This window comes from Dermacentor albipictus, chromosome 4, assembly GCF_038994185.2.
Source record: "Dermacentor albipictus isolate Rhodes 1998 colony chromosome 4, USDA_Dalb.pri_finalv2, whole genome shotgun sequence".
NCBI classification, from domain to species: Eukaryota; Metazoa; Arthropoda; class Arachnida; order Ixodida; family Ixodidae; genus Dermacentor; species Dermacentor albipictus.
In genome coordinates this window covers 141,923,978-141,949,515 of record NC_091824.1, presented here as the reverse complement: position 1 = coordinate 141,949,515, position 25,538 = coordinate 141,923,978, and the positions used below count along the sequence as shown (strand labels likewise).

General features: G+C 44.3%; 1 protein-coding gene and 1 long non-coding RNA gene across 7 annotated transcripts in view; one reads left to right on the top strand and one right to left on the bottom strand.

Moving 5' to 3' along the window:
* The window catches only part of LOC135915433 (isatin hydrolase-like), a 358,063-nt gene extending 355,245 nt beyond the window's left edge, over positions 1 to 2,818 (top strand). For all 6 annotated transcript variants that reach the window (XM_070537693.1, XM_070537691.1, XM_070537694.1 and 3 more), the window contains one exon: positions 437 to 2,818. In XM_070537693.1, coding sequence (XP_070393794.1) covers positions 437 to 1,055 — 619 coding nt within the window. In that variant the 3' untranslated portion in view covers positions 1,056 to 2,818. The remainder of the gene's footprint in view (positions 1 to 436) is intronic.
* A 1,395-nt stretch (positions 2,819 to 4,213) lies between these two features.
* LOC135915413 (uncharacterized) lies at positions 4,214 to 25,264 on the bottom strand. Its single transcript, XR_010568616.2, has 4 exons — positions 25,235 to 25,264; positions 12,832 to 12,915; positions 11,449 to 11,559; positions 4,214 to 4,448 (listed from the first exon to the last, which is right to left on the bottom strand). It is a non-coding gene; the product is annotated as an uncharacterized lncRNA (long non-coding RNA).
* Between the last annotated feature and the right edge of the window lie 274 nt (positions 25,265 to 25,538).

The window sequence follows — 25,538 nt, the reverse complement described above, 5'->3', positions numbered from 1 at the left end:
GTGACAACGCGCGATGGTATTGGATTGTGTCCATTGATGGATAACACCAAGGGCACGTTCCACAGCTCTAAGTACGTAGTAGCTAAATTCGCAGCATTACAAGTCCCTAAGTGCGACTAGGACTAACGGATATTAAACAGTCGGCAACACGCAGGCCGCGCGAGCAATTATCGCACTTGAGGTTGTTGACAGCGTAGAGTGTTTGCCCATTACCGTAACACAATCTGCTTGTGCTACCTTTCATTCAAGCACCTCAAAAAGGGGGAAAACGCAACAGCAACAGAAAGACAAAAAGGAAAAAGTAACGCCATTATCTCGCAGAAGCTGGGCCTCCATGCGCGCTGTATCGGAACTGAACTTCTTTAGCAGAAACGTGCACCCACACTTTGTTCTTTATTGTGCCTTCTGCACGTCTGTCTTCTCGCTTTTCCTTCAGGTACCAGGAGGAAAACCTGTGCTCATCGACGCAAGGTGGCACGCACGTGATCGCGCCCCGGCATCTGCTCAAGGGCCGCTGGTCCGTGACCGACCTGCCGCTCAACCGGCTCGTGGTGCCCGGCGCGGTCATCGACATCGCCATTCACGTTTTGCGCAGCCGCGATTACCGGCTGCGCATCACGGACGTCATGCGCTGGGAGGACATCCACGGACGGCTTCCTCAGGGATGCGTGCTCTTCGTGCGCACGGGCTGGTCCCGGTACTGGCCCTCCTGGTACAAGTACCACGGACACCCGGCGGCGGCTGGCAACGGGACGTTGTCCTACCTGCCGTTCGACACGAGGCCGCACCACCCGGGCGTCCACCCGGACACGGCCACGTGGCTAGTGTCCAAGCGGAAAGTGTACGGCGTGGGCATCGACGCCCCGTCCCTGGACTACGGGCCCTCCAAGGATCTCGGAGCGCAGCACGTCTTGCTCGCGGCCAACGTCTACGGGCTCGTGAATGTGGCCAACCTCCAGGAACTGCCGTCCGTCGGATCGACGCTGTTCGTCTTTCCCATGAAGATACGAGGAGCTGGAGCCGCTCCCGTTCGAATATTAGCTGTGGTACCTTGAATCATAAGCGGGTGTGTGACACTCCTTTCAGCCAGTTGCGGCGCTAAAATGCGCTTGAGGCCAAAACGGAGTGGCAAGCCTGGAGTGAAGGCCTGCCACGATTGCCCGCGTTTTCCAGAATCGCTGTGGTCGCGTCCGCACGCCGTTGCAAGCTTTCCATTCGCAACACTCAGCGAAGCCTTCAAATGGAGGACATAGAATATGGTCGCGTTTTCATAATAAGACTGGCACCTGCTATAGGCACATGAGACAACTAGCCCCAATTGCACCATTGTGGACTTGTTGCTACGGAACTGTTCTGCATGAGTCAAACCACCCAGCACTGGCTCGCAGCTTTGAGCTAGGCGTTGTGGACCAACCGACATAGCGTTGCCTTATATAAAGCTGGAATTTAAAAAAAAAACTTAAAGGTTACCAGATGGGCATTTTCTCAAAAGCCCATTGTTTTCGGCAGGTTATATATCTTTTCTTCGGTATTTTTGTTTTAAGGCGTGGAAATATTTCAGTAACACTGCACGTATTGTGCTCCGAAAGAAAGAAACGATCTGCGCAGGTGTTTTATGGTGTCTGTCTAAAACGAAGGTGACGCTCTAAACGATTATTCTGGCGACCAAACTTTTAATGCTACACTATGATCCGCTAAAAGAAAGTAGCTTGGCTCGCTCATTACATTTTGGCGCAACGCCTTCGAATTCCCTTTCGTCCTCAGTTGTGACTTGTTCTTACTTCTGAATATACTGCAATGTTTGCATTCGATGAAGTCACATAAAGTGAGAAGCTTCATACCATTAACTAGGCTTTCTATTGGCCTGCGATTTGCCATAGCTCTGACCACGTGGCAAGTTACATCGCTTGTACTATATACCATGCATTTTCCTGGAAAGTATGGTCACCACTTACGGTGCCGAGGTTCGATGTTCATGCGACGAAAACGACATCATCGGATGCCTTTCAAGTGTATGCGTTTTTAGTAGTGCATGCCACCTAATTCAAAGGACAGCACAGAAGCCTCACGCATCTAATGACAACCATATTGAACATATTTCGAATTATGTTTTGTCCGAAGTCATGTTATTTCGCTATTTATTTTACTCAAAAGCACAAGCAGTTCATTTCAAGAGACTACTTCACCGGAAATTTCTCGCCCAACATTACAATGAAAATCTCGCTATCAGGCATGTGCTTTCAGGTGTAGCCCACGTAAAATACTGCAAATGTGATCGTTTTAACCACCAAAAACAAGACCGCATATCTATTCACATACATTATTTTTAATCTCACGCAATTTGCTTTTTTTTTCTTCTCAGGAATTTATCACGAGTTTGGTGCCGAGGTATAGCGACCACAGTAGTTAAGCTGAAAATAGTGCAATAACTTCCCGATGACGTATGCCACTCTACACTCGCACAGTAAACGATCTTAACATTTAAAAGGACTTCCTGTGGGCCAAGTTGCTACATACTTGACATTACAAGAAAGCACGAAAACACAGATACATGACAAAAAAGAATGAAAAGGGTGGACAAGCGATAAGCGTTGGTTTGTTTCTTTGTTTTCGTGATGTGGTGCGTGTTTTCGCACTTTCTAACTATGTCTTCTACTATTACAGTTACTGTGTGCGATGTTGCTGGTAATGTCACGCACAGTGGTCTATACGTGACTGCACATGTGTTCACGTCCTAAATGCAGCATCAGGTTATTTGCGAAGCAAACACAATTCAACTGTTCTGTGCTTCGGTTGTTTGTAAATAAAGGCCAATTCTCATTAAGCGCTTCTGCTGATGGCTCTTCCCTTTGACCATAGCTGTTTCACAGCCGACAACTAAACGTCGCAGTGTTATTACAGGCAAGCGTCTCAGGTAAGTCATCTAGGTAAATGAGTGGCAAAAGATTACTGAGTGTTGTTCTACCGCCAAAGATTACGGCAAAACTTAACTAATCAAAAACAGTATCCCTGCGTGAAAATGGGACAGTGCACAGAGACTTCTCTGCGCTCGACATCAACCATCACGAGAGCCGTGAGTTTGTGAACAGTAATTGCACTTGTACTTTTACAGCAACAACTGATAGTTCTATATTTAACTCCGTTACTCTACTTCCCTGTGATATAGTATACGCTTAGAGTCCCGAAGAGTTACTGCTTCCTACGTTGGTGCCTAAATAACAGTGAGCCTACTTGGTCGGGAGAATGAACATACTCCTTCCACCATTGCGATAATCCACAACAAGCAGTCGCTGAGACAGCACTTATTGTTCTAAAAGCAGCGCACTTGCGGACACAAAACCAGACAAACACGAGCGCTCGTGTTTGTCTTCTTTTTAGCGCTCCTCCATGTGTCCACAAGCGCGGTGCTTTTAGAACAATAATCACAAGCCACCCAGCCTGCTCATATCTCCTCAACCACCCCTTAATATGTTCTTAAGGTGCTTTGACTTCGAATGTTCGTTAGATGAAAAAGAACAAGCGAGGCAACCACGAGAGCCGCAACTGCATGTGATTTTCTAAACATTCGTTTTGTGTTGAAATATCCGTTGGGTAAAATAAAAAGACAATGCAGGCACCTCTCCGCTGATAATTTTACCGCATGTTTATTCTTCGTGACTTAGTGCATATGACAGAGCGATGAACCATCAAAAGGCAAGTGATGTGCGTGGAGCATGAGAGAAAACTACGCAGCCCTCTCCCCCCTCCACCCAGTCATGCTCCACTGGGCATCGTCAAGCAGTAATGACTGTAGAGGGTGGCTTTTTTGTTTGTTTTTTAACACGTTCTGGATAAAAGTTTTAAGTGCGCCAGTATAGCCAAGTTCTCTGCACCATAGCTTGCTCTGTACACTTTAAATACACTGCAGCTTTTTCTTCATCATCATAATCATTATAGTTATTATTATCATCATCAACAGCAACATGGCTCGGGCTGAAGGTATCATTCTGCCTGCGTCGTGATTTGGGCACAATTCGTTTTTAAGGAGTTATACTGCCTCGTTTTTAACGCATTGTTAGAGAGACTCGACGGCAGAGCGCTACAAGAGAGAGAGAAAGCAAAGAGAGCATAGGCAAGGAGGTCAATCAGACGAGCGTCTGGTTCGCTACCCTGCACTAGTATTAAGGGAAAGGTGGAATAGAAAGAAAGAATAGAGGGAAAGAATGAGCGTGCACACAGGAGGACGCACAGCAGTACTACAATCGGTCATTGAGGCCGGTGTTCCTCAAGAACTGCAGTAATGCTATAAACTAGTACACACACCAAGGATAACGAATGAGGCAACCCAAATTGTCATCACACGTTTTAATTCATCGCATGCGAGCACTATCCCTGGCCGCCAACGAAAGGCAACAGTCCACCCAGGAGGTCGCCGTTCAGCAGGGTGCCAAGTATGCCGGTGAGGATTTCTGGAATCAATACAAGCGCCGAAATTAAGTGACAAAGGATATATACTATAAACACAGGCGTCCGCAAGCTATTAAGGGCTCATTCACACCGGTGACTCGCAGAGGTCGTGTGACCAAGTTGGTCGCAAGTGATCGATTTGGTCGAAAAGCGACTGATCTGAGTCAATTGCTCGCTTCTCGATTCTTCAGTAGTGCCACTCCAGTCGCAAGCCTACTGAACCCGTCAGTTGCACAGGGGCAGGACGCCCATATACGCCGACGCTTGTTTTACGCGACGATCAAGGTGTGAACAGGCGTGAACGACACCACTTGCGAGACATTTCGGTGTGGCGGCGGGAAGGCCCGCGCTTGCCAGTGCGAACGACGATCGCCGTGGGTCACGCTCGTTGGTCGACAGTCGGTGTCGGTCGCGCGACCTCTTTTAATCACCAGAGCGAATGAACCCTAAAACCTGGCCATCAGGAAGTTATTAACGTGAAAACGTTAAGGACCCCACGACGAAGAAAAATTGGCGTCGGCGTCCGGCGTCCCGCGCCAACCGTCTTGTGAGCGAAAAATCATTTCGAACCACGCATACCCAACCACGCAGGCCCTCCGTGTAGCGCAAAGGCATTACTGAACTAATTTAATTTCTCAAAGTAAAATGTGACAAAAAATTGTAAAGTACGGCTTGCAACCTACAGACACGATAGCGTTCGACTGTAATTTGAATATGCAAGAAAACACGTCTGTTACTTGGAAATTCAAACATAAACCCATTTTCCAGCGTTTCTACCATTTATAGAGCGGCGCGCCCGGTTCCTTGTAACGCCATCCAGATGGCGCTCGCCTCCGCGCATCCGCCGCCCATGCAAGAGTGGGCGGTTCTACCAGAAAGCTCGCCTTCGTGCTTAGCGTTCGCCACCTACGTTTGCCGCTAAACATTACGGTTATATAAGCTGCAGTTGTTGGGAAGCGTGAGAAGCAGTCAGTGATCTTTGAACGCTATCGCGTTCCGCTCTTAGAGGCGAAGCTTAAGAGTCCTCCATATGTGTCTTCCTGCCATAATCGTACAAGCTGTAAAAATAACTAAACAAAGAATTATGAACAAACGAGGACTGGCTGAAGTTATTACGACCTTATGGTATATCTGCAAAAACACATGAGATTGTTATGACCATGAATTTTCCATATGAGTGATTGTAGTGATCTGCGGTGCGAAAGAACGTGCGCTGTACCACATGTATTGCATTGCAGTGGACGCTGCACCTAAATTAAACATTTGCGTAATCGCACTTCATTTGCATAAACATTGCATTGAATTTGCGTCATCAGCGTTAAGTTCGGACATTTGTTTTATTATTTCCTTAAACATCAAATAAAGCGCGACCTAACAGCGATTTCCACACGTGCGCCGTATTTCCTTCTCCACCCCAACCCCACCCTTCCCCCTTTACTTTTTTTTCCCCCGTATAACAAGGACTCCACTGATATTAATCGCGCAGTTTTCGAAGCTCCAGCTTTCGGGGACTTCATGCGCATCAGTATATTTTATATTCAAGCTTACTCGATGTCGTCGAGAAAGGGAAATGTCACTGACATGTGAGTTTCTTCTCAGACCTCGGTTGTTAAAGACAATCGTAATATGCAGAAGATAATAGATTGAAAATAATATTTTATTACGAATTTACAAAGAAAAATAAAACATATTTCGCTCCATATTTTGTCTTGACTACATAAAAAAAAATTATTTTGGTTAAGTAGCTAAGTGAAGTGCTGGCAACCTATCGTAACATAATACGTGGTGTATATGCATATTGATAGCATTCGATGCCAGGTGACAGAATTCGTTCACTTCTTCAAGCTTTTTCAAACAATACTTCTCCAAACGACGTTCACTGTGTATGGGTCTGCAACTGAAGAAAGGTGTGAATGTAATGTGTCGCGGCATAAAACCGGTCCCCTCAATTTGATCCATGACATTGCACCAACTGGACGAAATGCGAAAAAATCCGTGTACTTCGACTTAGGTGCACCTTAAAGAACCCCAAGTAGTCCGAATTTCCGGAGCCCCCCGCCACTACGACGTGCCTCATAATCAGACCATGGTTTTGGCACGTAAAACCTCCTTTTTTTCTGCACGCTATAGCAGAGAAAAAATTTGTGCGTTTTTCGACGCCGTAACTCGGCTGAGTCGGCAAATCAAGCTTCGTGTCACTGCAGCACTCAGAAGGAGAGTGCACATTTTACTTGCAGAAACAGAAGAGAGGTGAACCTGTGCATGTGCACTCTAGACTTCTACTTTGCGCCAAGGAAAGGGCAACAAAAGAGACGAAGAGAAGGGCGTATGCGTTTGCGCATGACATAGCGACGTACCTATTCAAGCCACACGTGTCAATTCCTACGGAATGCAAAATGTCCTAGAAGGTTCTTGCGGTCTGCCTTTCAGTTGCAGCGTCAATCTACGAGACCAAAAGTTTTTATTTTTCGACTCTCTTGCATGCGCCAGCACCGGTAAACTATTTTTGCACTAAAATGAAACCTGGGGCGCTATAACGTAAAACTATTCCAAACTTTTCTATTACAATTCTGCTATCAGCCCTCCACGATTGGTCAAAAACTTTTTTCCACCACCCCCACTTCACCTGTCTGTCACGCGACGTCACAAAACCCGCGATAGCTCCCCATCTGATATGATGTGTACAAACTGATTATGCATGATTTGACAGAAAAAAGAAATACAGTCATTTCTGATTCGACCCCTTTTCGCCATTAGCCCTCGGTTATTGGTAACAAGTTTTCGGGCTGTATCCACTTCCCCTGCCTGTACGGTGACGTCACAAAACCGCACAAACTCACCGTGTCAAAGTGACGTGTACGCGATAAAGATACATTAATATGCCGAACAAAACTAAATTTTCTTCGGAATAGCCGCAGGCTGCCCCATTCCGAAAGGAATAAAAGATGGCTGCCGCCGATCGCCGAGACGCTGGCTACTCGCACCTGCCGGAGAGCATGGGTGTATTTGCGCATAATAAAACTTCTTGCGTGGCCGTGTAACTGTTTTCGAGCACTTTCGGCACGTTTACCACCTCATTCTGCCAACTCTTCTTTCCTGAGGGTCAGTTTTAGCGTCATTCTTAAGTTTCCGTTGCATGCCGCCGCGATTTTCGACCAGCCACCACAAGCTAAGCAAGGGAAAGCCGACCAATCGCAGACGCCGGCACCACCCTCTTCATCTGATTATCGATTTTCAGTGCACTGGCTCTGCCCCAGCGGATCCCTCTCCCCTTGAGCGTTCTCCTCGCCTCTTGTCAGCCAATTAGATACGACAAGCCGCTCAGTGTAGGCAATGTTATTCGTTTTTCAAGCAAACAAAAGTGACCTCCTATGAACGAGGATAGTGTTTGATTGGTCTGTACAGACAACCCTGTGGGTGACCGCTCGGTGCTTGCGTCGGTGGTTACGCAAATTTGACGTCAGGAGATTGGAATAGAAACATATTGGAATAGTTTTACGTTATAGGGCCCCTGATTCGATTGATTCTGCCCATTTTTCGTATCTGGCTATGTTTCAACATTCGCTAAGCGACTTGACAGCGTCCGTCTCAAATCTCATTCCAGTTCTGATGAAACCGGTAAAAGAGACAGCTTCGCGAGGACAGCATCGAAGTCCAGAACGATGCAGGCTATTAGATGCTGTCCGAAGAAGATGGCGGCTGAGCAAGACACTTGAAAACATGGCGGGAAGGTCGCCTGCACATAAGAAAACCTAGTCCTGCTTTCTTATGCACTCAATATAAACTGCGTTGTGGTTTTTGTTCTTTAGTTTGCAAACGCAAAGCGTTAAAATACAACGATAATATGTGCTCTTTTTATCTCTTGTCGACGCGAGGTGGCGTCCAAATACGTTCCACTACTTAGGCTCGAAGCTCTTTTCTTAGCGCTCACCATATGCTGTCTTCAATGCTGGCCAGCATTAAAACATGGCCTTCGGTGTTCAGGTCTCATTGATTTAGACCGTGGTGGTCCAGAGGTTCAGCCGAGCTTTTAAAACGATTCTGTATTCGTTCTTCAACCTCATTCTGCAAACTCAATGGCCGTCGTCACTGCCGAAATCGGCAGCTCGAATCAAAATAATAGAATAACACACCAGCGACTGCGGCGAATTTGGCTGTGTATGTACCTGCCCATTATAAGCTCAGCGCGACGCTGCCGATTCTGTGCCGATTACAAACGGCCCTAAGTAGTCGTAAAAACTAACGTCTTCGATTCTGTCACGGTTCCCATTAACGTTTGTTTTCACCTGCTATACGTAACAATTTTCTGCACAGTCATGCATGCCCTCAGGGCTCGCGGACATACATCGGCTGGCTGTTTTTCTCTGCTACAAGAATTTTTTTGCACAGTCATGAAAATCCCACCAACTTTGCGTCATATCCTGCGTGTCGGCGGCGCTGCGCGCTGACAATCTGACTCTGACTGCGCATGCCCCGAAAGCGGCAAGCGAAAGAAAGTCGCTTACTCTGGCAGACGGTCGCGAGGCTGAGGCAGACACTTGAATCAGAAAAAATTCATTTTTGTTCGGTCCTTTCAGGCGTTGGTCTTGAGACGCCTGCTTCGTGTGGAAAAGCCCCTCGAACGCTTTACTGCGGCCCGCTTATGCCTTTGTGAAGTTTCTGAAATTCCGTTGCTTCTGTTCTTCAAACAACGGTGAACCTAGCCAGCGGAACGCACACGCTCGTTTCGAAAGTGTTTGCTGACAGATATAAGCATGGGTGAACACTTGGGTGGCGAGCACATCACGTGACTTACATCGAACATTTTGTGTGTGAGTGATAGCGCCCGTTTTCCTACTCCGGAGTACGACCTGCACGTCATACCAGCTGCACCGCCACGTTCTCGGTATTCCGGTAAGTCAGGCAAATAGGAGCTTGTCACAAAGCTGGATGTGCTTTCACTTCGGTGGGCGCGCCAAGGTTGTGCGAGCTGCATGTGGCTTTCTGAAGGCACATGCGCTGCATGCTTATCTTATCTGCAGCGATAACTTCCTCACAAAAAAGGTAAAACCAAAAGAGCCCCAGAAAGAAACAAGTGCTGCTGAACTTACTGACGCGAGCACAGGGCGCATCGTGTCGAGACTATTTGTTTATTATTCCGCCGCCGACAGAAACCAAATACAACAATATTCCTGCACTATAATCTAATAGGGGTGAGGTTGTTCGTTAGTGGTCCATGACAGTTTACTATCCCAAAGTACTGCTCCAGAACAACCTACAGCCCTAACCAAGAATCGTGGCTCGTATTATCCTTGTAGTGGTTGTTCAGGCTGCTGTGAACAGACAACGCTCGTGCCAACTAGTGCATACTTGGTCTCTCGCCATAGAAAGATCGTTGCTTGGAAGCTGACGTTGTGGTTCAAGGTTAGTCTAACATGAAATCGAAGCCTTCGAGCAGCCAGCACAGATGTATTCGGCAATGGGTTGTGTTCACCTATGTGCATTTCTGTGTGCACTCAACTCTCGCTCCCACGTCTGCGCACGCCGCAGCGTTGCTTCTCGGAACGCCCGCTTCCAGAAACACTTGTCCAAACTCAACGGCGGATCTTGTCCCGCTGCACGTGCGGTTCATGTTAGTAGGTCAATTGTGTTGGTGTCTAGAAATATTCTAAAGTTCAGCCTTCTACAAGTTTCACGTCTGGTGGTGGTGATTCGCGTACACCAGATTGGAAGCTGTCCGCAGCTGGAAGCGTTCTAGAGGGGCACCGACAGAGAAGTGTTCTGCCTTCATGCGTAAGCAGTCGGTGCTAAAGCAAGAATATGCATATAGTGAGCGTTTCAATCTCACGCTAGACATTACATTCCAGAACGATGGAGAACGCCGGCGTATTTCTTCGTACAGCTATGCTCTAGTGACTAGTCACATGGACAACGCTATATAAGTGTGCGATGCGCTCGGATGGACCCATGTATACAGGTATCCAAGGTTACGTATCGTTCTTTGTTATATTTTCGTCAAGCAGTAATTTCGGGCACCTCCGTTTCCTTGCATAAAGTTAGGCGGCGGAGCGCAGTGCTTGGCACAGGAGGACAGTTCATTCAGTCTCATCTGTTGAGTACAGCAGCGTCAGAGTTTCTTCGTTTCAAAAGCATCTGTGCTATTTTATGCAGCAGCGGCCGGCGCGTCCAGCGATAAGGCAGACGTAGTCTTTTATGCGAGTCGGACGTTAGAAAAAAATTGAGTTTGCGCAACACTGGATCTGAGGGCGTGCGGTAACTGACGCGTTACGTGTGGAAGCTCTGTGAGATAAGCTTTCTAGCCAAAACTGACAGAATCGCCGGAAATCTGGAACATGAAGACGGCGATAAACACCATCACTTTGGTCTTTCATCCCTTCTCCTTTTAAGGCACGCTGGCGACGCAGTCTGTGCTTTGAGCGCAAACCGCGCCCATGTATACGAGATTGTAGCAGAAATACGGTGTAGTGGAAGGGCTACAGGATACACACATAAGACAAGCCAAAAGGATTCCACAGAGTCAGGATAAATTCTGCGGCTGGTGCGATTTGTCTGGAATATATACGACTCCATGGTGGTGGCACTTAGGTTAGAAAAGTCCAAAAACAAATGGGGCGCTTGCAATTATTTTTTAGAGAGTAACTGTATCATATTTAACTCCATTTCAGAATATTCGTAGACCCATTGGAGTAGTCCCACTTTGAACAGGCACGCTGCAAGGCAGTCGTCTTCTATCGAAGTTTAGGGGAGCTATTCAAGTTGGTCATCCAGTTACTTCGTAAAGGAATCTAGAGTGTTCTATTTGCTCTTATGATGAACCCTTACTCCGCGGCTCTTAACCTTGTAGTGTGCACCAGGGCGCTGAAGCATCTATACATGCGTACAAGGAACAGGAAAGCCATCGAATCACACAGGCCAACATGGTCACATGGCGGAGCTAGGCATGCACTTGGTTTCCGACGGCATAATTGCCGAATAAGCGGCATTCGCAGAGAAGCGTTTCACCAGATCCAATAGAGAGAAGGTTTAGCATTCCGCTGACGACACCACCGATGCCTTCGTCGCCTCCCAAGTTGAGCATGCCTGTGCCGAGCCCGGCGATGCTTGTTCCGGTATCTGCGCAAGACATTTGGTCGCAGTGATGGTTAACCGACAGCGGCCAGCGCCCACGTCTTCGTGTTGACATATTAGAAAAACGACAGCGCTCGATTTTGTCGTAACCAATTTTTAGCTTACTCAATAAATTGTTTAACAATGTGCTCCATTCTCAGCTGTACGTATTGCGATAAACAAATCCGCTTATTTCATATAATCTGCTAAAATGAAATATTAAAAGAAGCGTTCCATTTAGAGGCTTGCCTCTGAGAAGAACCGATTTTTTGAACAGGAGTCTCCCTACTCAGTTCTACATCTTACCGTTTCGGAAGACTTGTAGTTAATGTCAATGAAAGTACTGCAGATACGACTTTTAATGCAAACCACGCAAGGAAAAAGGCGTCAGCGCCACATAGAAAAAATTTCTGGGACCCTTGACCACTGATCTTATTGTGCGTGAATATATAAAGCTTCGTCGAGCGTGTTCCGATAGAACTTCATCGTTATAGCTTTGGGAAGCTTCGTCGTTCACATCAGCTTTAGAAAGCAATCTTAGTTGACAAAAGGCAACTAACCCCTCCACTCGCAATTGTTTATATTGCGGCAATTGACCTACACTCTAATAATTTTACAAGGTATTCATTTACACTTGGAAGAGCAGTGATCCTGCAGTGTGCTGGAATAATTCTCTGTTGAAGTAAATCAACATTTGCCTTTAAAGCCGAGTGTTTCTGTAAGTTCTTTTTTTGTTTATGCATACACACCAGAAGAAAATATGAAAATGTGTTTGCGACAAAGATGCACGGTCAATTGATGCTTTCTTGTTGACGCGCAGCGTCCCGGCGCACCTTATCTGACATTTAATTATTCTTTTTTGGTTTATTACATTGTCCGTGCCTCATTGGTCCTGAAGACTGCAAGACAACAACTGCGTTACGATATACAGCCAGACGGCCAACTCATTTAACGCCAACTTTCCTTCTTCATTGTATAGACCTTAAAATCCTCACCACAAGTGTTTATATCAATGACGCAAACGATTTCCCATAAGTATAGTCGAAGACATTGCGCAACACAACAATTTCAATCAAAGGTGTGCAGAACGCTGGGTAAGCCGTGTAAGCTACTGCAATAATGTTATGTATAGTGGTAATAAAAAAAGTAAAATACCGTTTCCATAAGATTCGAGCTAGATTCGAGACGCTGAACGTTGTCATTGTATAGGCGATTTTTTTTGTTTTTTATCTATTTAGTCGTCACAAAAAGATGAGTTTCAGGTATAGTAGTACTCACTCACAAGGTTCTTGACTCCATCTAATATACTGGTGAACAGGCCATTTAGCTGTCGCTTGTGCCGGTGGTTGTGCTCAGCAACACCTGTTTGGATAATAAGCAGGGACTGATTTGGACTTCACATCATGCTTCTAATAATGTGGGATAAGCAATTGCAGTACACATAATATTTCCACCATTACACGTATGAAACAGGGTCGACCGTGTGTTAGAGTGTAATTAAAGCGAGGATGGCTGCACATTGCACTATACGTACTACGGGCCTATGGAAATGCACGAGAGCACGCGGAAACCTGGGGCCCGTGGGGGACTTTTGGAAGACGTTTGTGGTTGACCCGGTGGATAAGTGGCTACGACGTCATGCTGCTCAGTACGTGGTCATCGGTTCGATGCCCGGTCATCGCGACAGCATTCCAGTAGGAGCACAGCGCAAGAACTCTGGTGGTCGGGCATTCGGGGTATGTTGAACAATCCAACATGGTCGAAAATAATCCGGAAACATCCAGTACTGGCGTCTAGCTCTCTCATGGCCCTCGGCGTTGCTTTTGAACCAAGAGCAAGAGAGAGAAATTAGATATGAAAGACGGAGAGTTTGACCACGGCAGCAGCTTCATCACTACGGTATATGGGGTAACGTCCTCTTTAATATCATCGTGCTTACGACACCGTACACATGATGTAGAGGTTAATGGGTTCACATCTTCCTTCAAACAGATCAATCTAGCAGTGCCTCAGGAGGTGCAGCTGTTCTTTAGGCCCATTTTTATTTCTTTTATGTATCAACGATGTCGGTACAGCTGATGCAACGCTGAAGTACGTCATTTACGCTGACAATACGGGCCTCTTCTTTTCTGGTCGCTCTACTGTTTATTTAGCAAATCGTGCAAACATTACTATATATTTAATTCAGCTATGATCCACAGGGATATCATGTAGGCCCACTCAATTTTGAATAAAACCTACTACGTATTCTATTATGACAATGTTACACCATATCTGCTACATTTTACCATAGTATAGTACCTGGTTCTTGAATTTCTTTTGTTTGATTTCGTGTTCTTGTTAAATATTATTGTCTAGTTCCCCCCACATAATACTCCTACATAAAGCCTGTCAGGTATTTGTAAATAAAACCACCTAAATCTACTCGTAAATGTCAGCAAAACTAAAGAGTAATGTTTCATCCGCGTCACAGAGAGCTTCACATGTACCTTCTGGTTATCAATGGCACATCAGTTGAATACGTCCAATCCTTCAAGACTCTCGGCGCCTATTTTTCTGCAACTATGTCATGGGTTGACTTCTTGGTTGGCAGATTTTCACGCGCTCTTGGCTTCTGGCAGCAGAATTATGCAATGTTCTCGGTATTTGCAAATTTACTGCAATATAAATCATTATTCTGTTATATTCTTAATTACGGTGCTCTTGTTTGGGGTACAACTACAGATGTTAATATTACGAAGCTATTTTTATAACGAAAGCAAATTATTAGATTAGTTTGCAAAATGACGTATATATGTTTCGCAGAGTCGAGTTATTTGCGAAATTACACATAGTTAAACTACCTTCACTTTATGAATTTAAGCATTCTCGCTACTGAAAGTTATAGGTAAAGAAGAAATACACTGTATTGCAAATTCTTGCCAATCTTAAAACAAACAGTCGCATATGACACACGTTATCCGAAACTATGGCACTTTACACGTTGTATAAACTATGCAAAACAAATGATTCGATACCGGTTACTTCCGCTGTTAAACAATTTGCGCCAGCAAAATGGGGTTGACTTTGCAAAAATATTTCTTGGGAGAATTTCGTGACGTGTTCTTGAAACAAACTTTCTATTATTATTCTTCTTCGTTTTACCGAACTTTGCAATTCTTTTTCTTTCAGTCTTTTAATTTGTTGGACTGTTTCCTATGCTACCATGTTACATTGTCACGTTATTTGTTGCTGTAGGATTTGTTTCATTCCTCTAAAAGTGCCTGTTAGACATAAAGGTTGCCTCTCAGTTCTGTGTTCAAAAAATTTCAACTCTGTAACATCTTCACTGCGTACTCTCTTTTTGTTCCGCGAACTGCCCGTTGATGTCATTTGTAGGGGGCAGCCACCTCGTCAAGCTACTTCCTGTAGTAGCTTTTTGTGACTGCTCCTTTCATTCATAGAAAGATAAGCAAAACATTGAATGGGATTGAATTGTCCGGTTGTCTACTCTACACTGGTGGAAGTGTCGAAAAGATGAGGAGAACCACAGGCAAGATATGAAATCTGCCCAAGCACGAAGAAGGCAACCGACAACGACTGTATATATTTCATACAGTCCCGACGTTCTTAAAGAACACAGTGATGCTTTACGGCTGGGACCAGGGTCCAGGAATTATTTTTTCCGTTGAGGGATGGTATAGTCAATCTTGTCGAGTCGGGGTGCAGAGCGCTTTTGTGCACTGGAACGAGGACACTGGCACAGAGTACGCGCAACCGTCTCGGTGCACCAATACTGGAGTGTACTGTAACCTATACAAACTATACACTCTCGGGACTTGTCACCATTCCGATGAAGATGAAGTAGGCGTTTGTGAATGCTATAGGCCAAGCCATATAGACATGCGAGTGTTACTTCAAGTCGTGGGCGCTCAACTCAATTAATGAACGAATCGATCAAGCAGACGTTGGCGGTATGTGGAATCAGGTCCATCATAAATTAAGGAGACATACGGCGGGATTCACTTACGTGCGTGCAAAGGTCTTGAGCAGCACTTCTCTAAGCAAAAGGATATAACGAAGACTGCCCAAAGGGCTGCGGCCCGGCGCGATAGTCTGGCCTCCTTGCCCAGTGCCATGGTCTGCGAGAGACCAGTGTACGCCACGTCCCCGCAGCCCGCGCAGAGGGACTCCTTGGAAATTAACGTTCAGCGAAAGGCTGTTCCATTTCTGCGCTTGCGACGGTATTCGCTCCAACTCGCCTGAATCAACGCGACCCGTTTCACGCACTTGATGTAAATTCGCTATGGTTTCAGCTGGCATTGGACAGGCCGCTTAGTAACCGCACGCGGTTTCAGCTTTGATAGGAGCGCGTAGTAAGCCGCTTGTTTCAGGCGCTGATAAGGAAAATAAGAAATACTGCAGAGAGCACAATATACATTACCTCTAGTTAAGAAAATTATATATATATATATATATATATATATATATATATATATATATATATATATATATATATATATATATATATATATATATATATATATATATATATATATATATATATATATATATATATATAGAGAGAGAGAGAGAGAGAGAGAGAGAGAGAGAGAGAGAGAGAGAGAAGCAGTCTAGTGCGACGTTGCAGAATCACAGCCCATTTTCTAGCGAAGGCCGAGCAGTTCCGTTAAAAACTTTAACTGCCTTTAATTGAACCTCAACACTTTAAAATGTTGCCTACTAGGAAATCCACCCTTTTGAAACATTGTCTGCATGTAACGTTTTCGAGAAGTTAGGGAATTTGTTAGAACGACATTAATTAATCCACACAGTTCTTTTGCGAGAACGAATTCATCAAGAGGAGGCAAGAATTTACGTATAAATTACACATATTTGAGGAAATAAGAAATGGGTAATTAGTGAGAATCGCTGCGTCAGCATATGGTCTGCGTAGCTTCCACACTCGTTATTGTGACAGCCAGCGTGCGGTCAGTTAATTTTCATTATTATTTTTAATTTTTTACTACAGGTCTGGTGGTGAGCGAACTGTGGTATGCAGGGCCTTGAATATTTTGCTGGGCGTGTTCAAAAAAACATCTTGCGTTCACCGCTGCACTGTTCTTGCTCAAATCTTGCAGAACGATCGCATTTCCCGTCGACTTCGTTTAGTGTAACACTTGGCATGATTAGTTTCCTGCTTTTTAAGACAAAAATGAGAAACTCTTTTGGCCTATGGGAAAAATGTCGGAGAACCGGCCCTGGCGCATACTTGTGTCGCCCCTTGCCGGCAGCAGCAAGTAGGGGCTGCTGTCGCGTATGCGGCCGATTTCAAGATGCCGTTTCGTCTCTAAGCAGCTCCTTCCTGCTGCTGCCGGCAGGCGGCGACACAAGTCTGTGCCAGGGCTGGCTTTTCAGACGCCATTTTTCCCGTAGGCGAAAACAGTTTCTCATTTTTGTCTTAAAATATAGGCGACTAATCGTGCTAAGTGTTACACTAAACGTTGTCGACGACAAAATGCGATCGTTCTGCAAAATTTGAGCGAGAACAGTGCAGCGGTGAGTGCAAAATCTTTTTTTGAACACGCGCAGCCAGGTATTCAGAACCCCGTATTTATGTGATCGACGATGTCGAAGACTGCCCGAATTCCCATTGTATTACATAAATTGTAATTTCAAACTTCTAGTCCATAGCAAAGAAAGAAGCCGGCATTTGACGTCTCGCTCAGTTTGCTGTTTCCTTTTTTTTTAAGAAGCAGGTCAAAACATCGCTGCTCCTGAACGATGAACAAGGACCCTTTGTGCTGAAACTTACGTCGACCTCTCTTGTGCATCTGCACGTGCACGCAGTGTTGCTCTGGTTAAGGGCGGAGATAGAACGAACTCAAAAGCACGCTCATTGTGCCCTACGAATAATTTCCACAACTGGAAGAGCGTTGTACTCTGCTGGGCTAAGCTCCAAACGTGCGTTGAACCATGTCACGTGACAGAAGCTGATTTCACTTGCCGTTTACAGCCGCGGTTACTTGGCGAGCCTACTCACACCACGTTGCCTAGTTTCCAACTGTGCCCACGTCTCTGCTCTCATACATACAATTGCATTGGCAAAAGTCAGGCCCGGAACGACTACCCCCTTCCATATCCCTCGTACTACCTCGTACCTATTGTAGTTCCACAGTGCCCTACTCTTCATAATCGCTGCGCTTCTGTTACCTTTAGTCGTTACATATTTTTCGTACTTTGTCAGATACTCAATTCCATTATTTATCCACACCCCAAGATACTTGTACTTATCGACTATCTCCAGCGTGGCCTCCTGTATCTTACGTTCGCCGCAAATGTTATCATTAAAAATCATGACTTCTGATTTTTCTTTGCTAAACTTCAAGCCTAATCTGTCTCCTTCTGTACTACATATGTCCATCGATCCCTGCAGATCTTCTGTATTGTCAGCCATTAATACAATATCCTCCGCATACATCAGTCCTGGTAATGACTGTTCAATCACTTTTTTTTTTAAATGATAGGTTGAAGCCGAGTCCGCTTTGTTGTATTTTGGCTTCTACGCCTTGTAGGTACAGCAAAAACATCACAGGTGACAATGGACACCCCTGCCTAAGCCCCCGCCGAATCATTACAGGCTCCGAAACCTGCTTTTTCCATTGTATAATCACCCGGTTACACTTATAGATATATTTTAAAAAATTGGTTACTCCATCTTGCACTCCTAAAGTTTCCAGAATGCTCCACATGTTAAGCTAGGGAAAGCTAGGGAAACTATGGAGCATGTTTTATTAGAATGTGAACACGACTGCCCAGCGGTCGATTTAGGCACCACTGGCATCCTTGAAGCCCTTGGGTTCAGCGAGAGCAGTGAAAAAGTAAACATGCCGCACCGATGTGTGAGCGCCGCATGCGGGGCAAAATTCAACTAGTGGATGTACACAATGCCTCATTTAGTGTAGTCCTCTCCCATCTTTTGTTCACACCGCCTCGATTGCTTCTTGCACTGCGCGTGTTTGGACACGTTTCGTACAGCGCACGGTGTGTGCCCGCGGAATTCGAAGGACGATGTATACACGCTTATATTTTCCTTTAAGAAGATCGGTAGGCTTGATGATTATTTTCATGGCTGCAATGTGGCGAACGGGCAGCGTCTGCTTAGCCATGTAAGTGAAACTGAGCAGGTAATTGGAAACGACATCGTATGTGCCTCCGGAAAAATCGTCGGCACATACGATGCGTGTTAGCTAAAGTCATTTTTGCAGTTTCCCACAAGATGTTTACTACAAATCCGTGTAGTCTTTGTTGGCGACAACGAACTTCCATCGACACTGTGCGGAAATAAACAAAATATATCACCGCATAGGACAAATATCACATGCGCACACAATTTTAACTAGTACGTCCCCTACAGTATAGTATAGAGGCAGCAATGTAAATAGCTTGGCCATTTTTTAGCAGTGCTCAAGAGACGGAAGTTGAAAATAGTAATCATTTCTGCTTCAGCAACGCCGGCGCGACCAAGACACGGGCGTGTATCGTCCAGTCACTCGATCGATCGGTGCAGTGGTGATGCAGAAATGAACTCCCGTCATGTTCAATGCATCGTGCACACATTCCATTTCTCGGCATACGGGAACTCCGGCCACTGCTAGCGCATGCAACAGAAGTGGTTTCCATTCTTGGGCGGTGCGCACACAGACGAAACACGAGAAAGAATACAGGACAAGCGCTGGTCGAACAACTGAAAGTTTTTACTTGAATAAAAGGATTATATACCCAGTAATCATAAAATTAATGTGGATTACACGTAAAAACCGTCATATATCACTCACAAGTGATCAATGAACGAGATCGCTTCGTTTGCCACTCGTTCACTTTGTTCGGCGCACAGCAGTAATCCATCTCGGTGGTCTGCTTTTTTCGTACCATTTTCTTGTGAATCGGCAGAGAGAGAGAAAGAGAAAGAAGGGAAGACGGAAAGGCAGGGAGGTTAACCAGACTGAGTCCAGTTTGCTGCCCTACACGTGGGGAGGGGAATGGGGAGTGAAATAGGAAGAGAGAGAACTTAAGTGTAGGATGTCTATAGTCGGGCACTCAAGTCTGTTGCCTTCAGGTAGCGAAAAAGCGCTCGAACTGCTTTCTGGGCCAATGAACTGTGAGGCCAGGCTCCCAAGATCTTCGCTTCCGTAAATGGCCTGTCATCCAGTCTATTTAAGGAATTTCACTGGTGGTATCAACCCTTTCGTGTTTACATTGCTGTTGTGGCAGTTAACAACACAATAATAATTTCTAGCCATCCGAAGAGGGCGCCGTCGCAAACGAGAGACGTTTCGCGTGCAGCGCGGACGTCTATGGTCGACTTCAGTCGGTTATGGTTATGAGCACATACTCATTGTTGTTGTTGTTGTTGTTGTCCTTAGTGGCCGTGGCACATACCCACAGCGGGGGATTGGCCAAGAATCGGGCGGTTTAATTAGGTGCCTAAAAATAATAATGATAACAAGGGAGTTAACAATTTGGGCGTGTGAGCTTAAAAGTAAACGTTTTGTGTTTGGAGAAAAAAGGAAATAATCAGATGAAAACCGGGTATAAGATAATAATAATAATAACAATAATAATTAATAAAAGATAAGTAATACAAAAAGCTATGGTTCGTCTGTCCACATTATCGCGCGCTACGCACCTCGTGAGTCGTAACAATCTGCTCGTGGGGTGCGCCGATTGAAGACGCAGTTATCAATCAATCAATCAATCTTGGTTAGTGATTTAATACAGGAATTCGAAGTTATTCGAAGGACCGTGCAAACTATAGAGCACACGCGTTGTCATCTTATTTACGTGCTTGATCCGTTTCTTGTCGAACCGTTAAACTCGTTTCAGGTAGGGTCCGGGTTCAGGCACGTTCCAAAAAATATATCAGTTCGGGTTCCGGTTCATTTCCACCCGAAATTGCAGTTCGGGTACGGTTTTCAGTTCAGGTTCTGTTCGACACCCTGCTTATAAGAAATCTTTATAAAGGCTGTATTCGATTCACATACATTAACCTGTATGCAAAAGTGGGGAAAAAGCAGGCTCGTGAACAAGCAATTGCCAACTACGGCGTCGATTCTAGGAATGCTAGAGGAGAGATGCTGGTAGGATTCGCAGAAAGGAATAAGCTTCGAATAATGAACACCTTTTCAGGAAGCGTAGCAACAGAAAGCGGACCTGGAAAAGCACTAATGGTGAAACAAGAAATGCAATTGACTTCATGCTTTCTGCTGATCCCAGCATAGTGCAGGATATATAAGTGATAGGTATGGGTAAAGTGCAGTGATCATAGGTTAGTGAGGGCTAGGGTTCATCTCTATTTGAAGAGAGAAAGAGAAAAATTAGTCAAGAAGAAACAGGTCAACCTAGAGGTAGTATAAGGGCAAAAGCAGACAAATTTAGGCTGGTACTTGCAAACAAATATGCAGCCTTAGAAAAGAGAGATGATGATGACATAGAGCTAATGAATGAAACCGTAACTAGGCTGGCTTCAGAGGCCACAGTTGAAGTGGGAGGCAAGACACCAAGGCAACCAGTAGACAAGCTCTCCCAAGTAACAAAGAACCTAATAAAGAGACGAGAAAAAAATCACAGTTTCCAACTCAAGAGATAAGAGAATTCGCGGAACTCTCAAAACTGATCAACAAGGCGAAAATAAGGGATATTCGAAATTATAATGTGAGAAATGACTGAAGAAGCCGTAAAAAATGGACGCAGTTTAAAATCAGTGAGAAAGAAACTTGGCATAGGACAAACCAAGATGTATGCACTGAAATATAAGCAGGGTAATATCAGCAATCTCAAAGATATAGTAACAGAAGGGGAAGAATTCTATATTAGCCTGCACAATACCCAGAGGAGTCAGGATACCTCCATTAGAAACAGTAATGAACAGGATACAGAAATTCCTCCTACAACTAGTGATGAAGTCAGAAGGGCCTTGTAAGACATGAAACGAGGAAGAGCAGCAGAAGATAGAATAACAAGTCGATTTAATCAAATATGGAGGATACATTTTGCTTGGAAAACTGGCGACTCTATATACGAAGTGTCTGTCAACTGCAAGGGTCCCAGAAAACTGGAAGAATGCAAGCATTATACTAATCCACAAAAAGGGAGGCGTTAAAGAATTGAAAAATCATAAGCCCATTAGCTTACTCCCAGTATTATATAAAATATTTACCATACTAATATCCGATAGAATAAGGGCAACACTGGACTTAGTCAGCCAAGGGAACAGGCTGGCTTCAGGAAGGGATACTCTACAATGGATCACATCCATGTCATTAATCAGGTTATCGAGAAATCCGCAGAGTACAATAAGCCTCTCTATATGGCTTTCATAGATTACGAAAAGGATTACGCTATATGCATAACGCTCATTCAGTAGAGATACCAGCACTCATACAGACATTACGTAATCAAGGAGTACAGAACGCTTACGTAAATACCTTGAAAAATATCTACAGAGGTTCTACAGCCACCTTAATTCTACGCAGGAAAAGCAGGAAGATACCTATAAAGAAAGGGGTCAGACAGGGAGACACAATCTCTCCAATGCTATTCACTACGTGCTTAGAAGAAGCATTAAACCTATTGAACTGTGAATGCTTAGGAGTAAAGATCGACGGCGAATATCTCAGCAACCTTCGGTTTTCGATGACACTGTTCTATTCAGCAACAATGCAGGCGAGTTACAACAAATGATTGAGGACCTTAACAGAGAGAGTGTAAGAGTGGGGTTGAAGATTAATATGCAGAAGACAAAGTTAATGATAAATAACCGGGCAAAGGAACAAGAGTGCAAGATCACAAGTCAGCCTCTAGAGTCTGTTAAGGAGTACGTTTACCTAGGTCAACTAATCAGAGAACCCTGACCATGAGAAGGAAATTCACAGAAGAATAAAAATGGGTTGGATCGCATACGGCAGACATCGTGAGCTCCTGACTGGGAGCTTACCGTTATCACTGAAAGGGAAAGTCTAGAATCAGTGCATTTTACCAGTGCTGACTTATGGTGCAGAGACTTGGAGACTGACAAAGAAGCGTGAGAACACGTTAAGGACCGCGCAAAGAGCGATGGAACGAAGAATGCTAGGCATGACTTTAAGAGACCGAAAGAGAGCGGTTCGGATCATAGAGCAAACGGGTATAGACGATATTCTAATAGACGTTAAGAGAAAAAATGGCGCTGGGCAGGTCATGTAATGGAAAGATTAGATATCCGTTGGACCATTAGAGTGACAGAATGGGTACCAAGAGAAGGGAAGCGCAGTAGAGGACGACGGAAGACTAGGTGCTGCGACGAAATTAGGAAATTTGCGGGTGCTAATTGGAATCGGTTGGCGCAAGTCATGGGTAATTGGAGATCGCAGGGAGAGGCCTTCGTCCTGCAGTGGACATAGATAGGCTAACGATGATGATGATGGTGTAACGTCATGTTCTCTCGGGACGCAGCAAAATTTAGCATAAAAATCGCCATAAACCGCTTTTAAACGCCGGTTAAATGATTTTTTTTTTTACAATTGCTATATTTTATCCATACGCATTTAACTCTGCACAGAAATTCACAATAGCATTCCTTCCGTCTTCATTAAATATGATATCGGTGGCATCTGTAGTTATGCAGCAGCGGGTTAAACCTTGCGCCACTGTAGAGCACTCGTAACGCTATATGCATAACGCTCATAACGCTGCACACTTGTATACGTAAATTGCAAAAGCAGCGAACAAAACTCATACACTTAGAACTTTGCTTACGCGGTACCCATAAGCATAAACTAAGTGCATAGCATAGTTTACCTAAGACGCCAGCGAAACAAGTTACCCGCCTCATAAGGCCTGAAAATTGGAGGGAAATGAGCGTTTAGCAATTCTGCGTAGTTAACCCACACACTGAAAACCTTTAGTACACGTCACCCATAAAGTGGCCCCCATTTGCCTTATGATATTGCTGCTGTTTCAGGTCCTTTCAGCGAAGCAGGGCAACTTTGTAAGCTGCTGTTTCTTTCAAGTTGTATCCTACGAGTTCCGTCAAAACGTGCAGCACTGTGGAAACTAGTTAAGAGGAAGCTTTAGCTCGGGCGCTCCTATCTAAATACATGCAAAAGGAGAATTCGTTTTTCTCGGCGACCACAGCACCAAATTGGACGAGGTTTGTTGCATTTAAAAGGAAGACTAAAAATTAGGGACTGTTGCTTTTGAATTCTTGAGTTAGGTCGTCAATATTTCATTAAAAGTCGGCAAAAACCGAGACGTTTCAAAAAACGAAACTATCAAGTTTATAACTCTGTAACTCAACAACGAAAAAAGATAATACAATTCCGTGAATTGCATATAATAGTACATCTAAAGAGGAGAAAATTGATACGTTACACATGAATATAAAAAGTTTAGTAATATGGAAATACAACTTTTGCAAAACCGTTGTAACCAACGTAACAAATTCACGTAATATGTAAAATGACATATTGAATTTGTCCGCTTTGAATGATATAATGGATGCCGTTTACAGAACCGCGATATCAGTTCTTGATGCAGAGCTATGAATTTGTAAACTTCGTGCTTCTATTTTTTTCAAACGGTCAAATATTTGAAAATCGTTTTAAGGAAATTCAAGCCCTAAATCGAAATTCCACTTCCAACAGTCACTAGAATTTAGCTTTCTCTTTCAAATGCAACAAATTTCATTAAAATCGGACCAGGGGTTATTTCAAAAAAAAACGTTTTTGCGTTTTACATGTATTTGAATAGGCCGCGTCGGAGTTGGGCCCGAGCTAAAGCTTCCTCTTAAGAGGAAGCTTTAGCTCGGGCCCAACTCTGACGCGGCCTTTTCAAATACATGTAAAAACGCAAAAACGTTTTTTTTGAAATAACCCCTGGTCCGATTTTAATTAAATTTGTTGCATTTGAAAGAGAAAGCTAAATTCTAGTGACTGTTGGAAGTGGAATTTCGATTTAGGGCTTGAATTTCCTTAAAACGATTTTCAAATATTTGACCGTTTGAAAAAAATAGAAGCACGAAGTTTACAAATTCATAGCTCTGCATCAAGAACTGATATCGCGGTTCTGTAAACGGCATCCATTATATCATTCAAAGCGGACAAATTCAATATGTCATTTTACATATTACGTGAATTTGTTACGTTGGTTACAACGGTTTTGCAAAAGTTGTATTTCCATATTACTAAAATTTTTATATTCATGTGTAACGTATCAATTTTGTTCACTTAAGATGTACTATTATATGCAATTCACAGAATTGTATTGTCATTATGAGAGGTTGAGTTACAGAGTTGTAAACTTGATAGTTTCGTTTTTTGAAAGTTTTCGATTTTTGCCAATTTTAATAAAAAATTGACGACCTAATTCTAAAATTCGAAACCAACAGTCACTAGATTTTGAGTTTTTCTTGTAAATGCAACAAACCTCGTCAAATTCGGTGCGGTGGTTGCCGAGAAAAACGAATTCTCCTTTTGCATGTATTTGGATAGGAGCCCCCGAGCTAAAGCTTCCTCTTAAAAGCTACAGGTTTAAGTGGCGCTGGAAGTGTTGGCCAGCGCCACTTCAAGCTATGGTGCACGGATGTGGGATATTCTTTTTTGCCCAATCGCGTCACGTAACACATGAACGTAGGAAAGCAGGCTTAGGGTAAGATACAACTTACAAGAACAGCAGCTGGCAACCAAGGCACACGGACCGCACGGGGTTGTGTTTTTCGCCAGCCAATCACAGAAGCAAACAAAAGTGCCGTCATACGACCTTTTCAAAATGGCGTCGTACTTAATACCTCCAGAGTGTCTGCTGTTCTTGAAGCGTCTTTTCAATAGGCGGAAGCGATGAGGTGTGCAACAGACATAGACAAAGTGAATGGAGTCTGACCATTTCGCTCTTCAAAAGTCCACGGTACAGTTCATTTAATTGCTGAACCCGTTTTACTTATGAAACTTCACTGCCAACTGAAGTGAAAC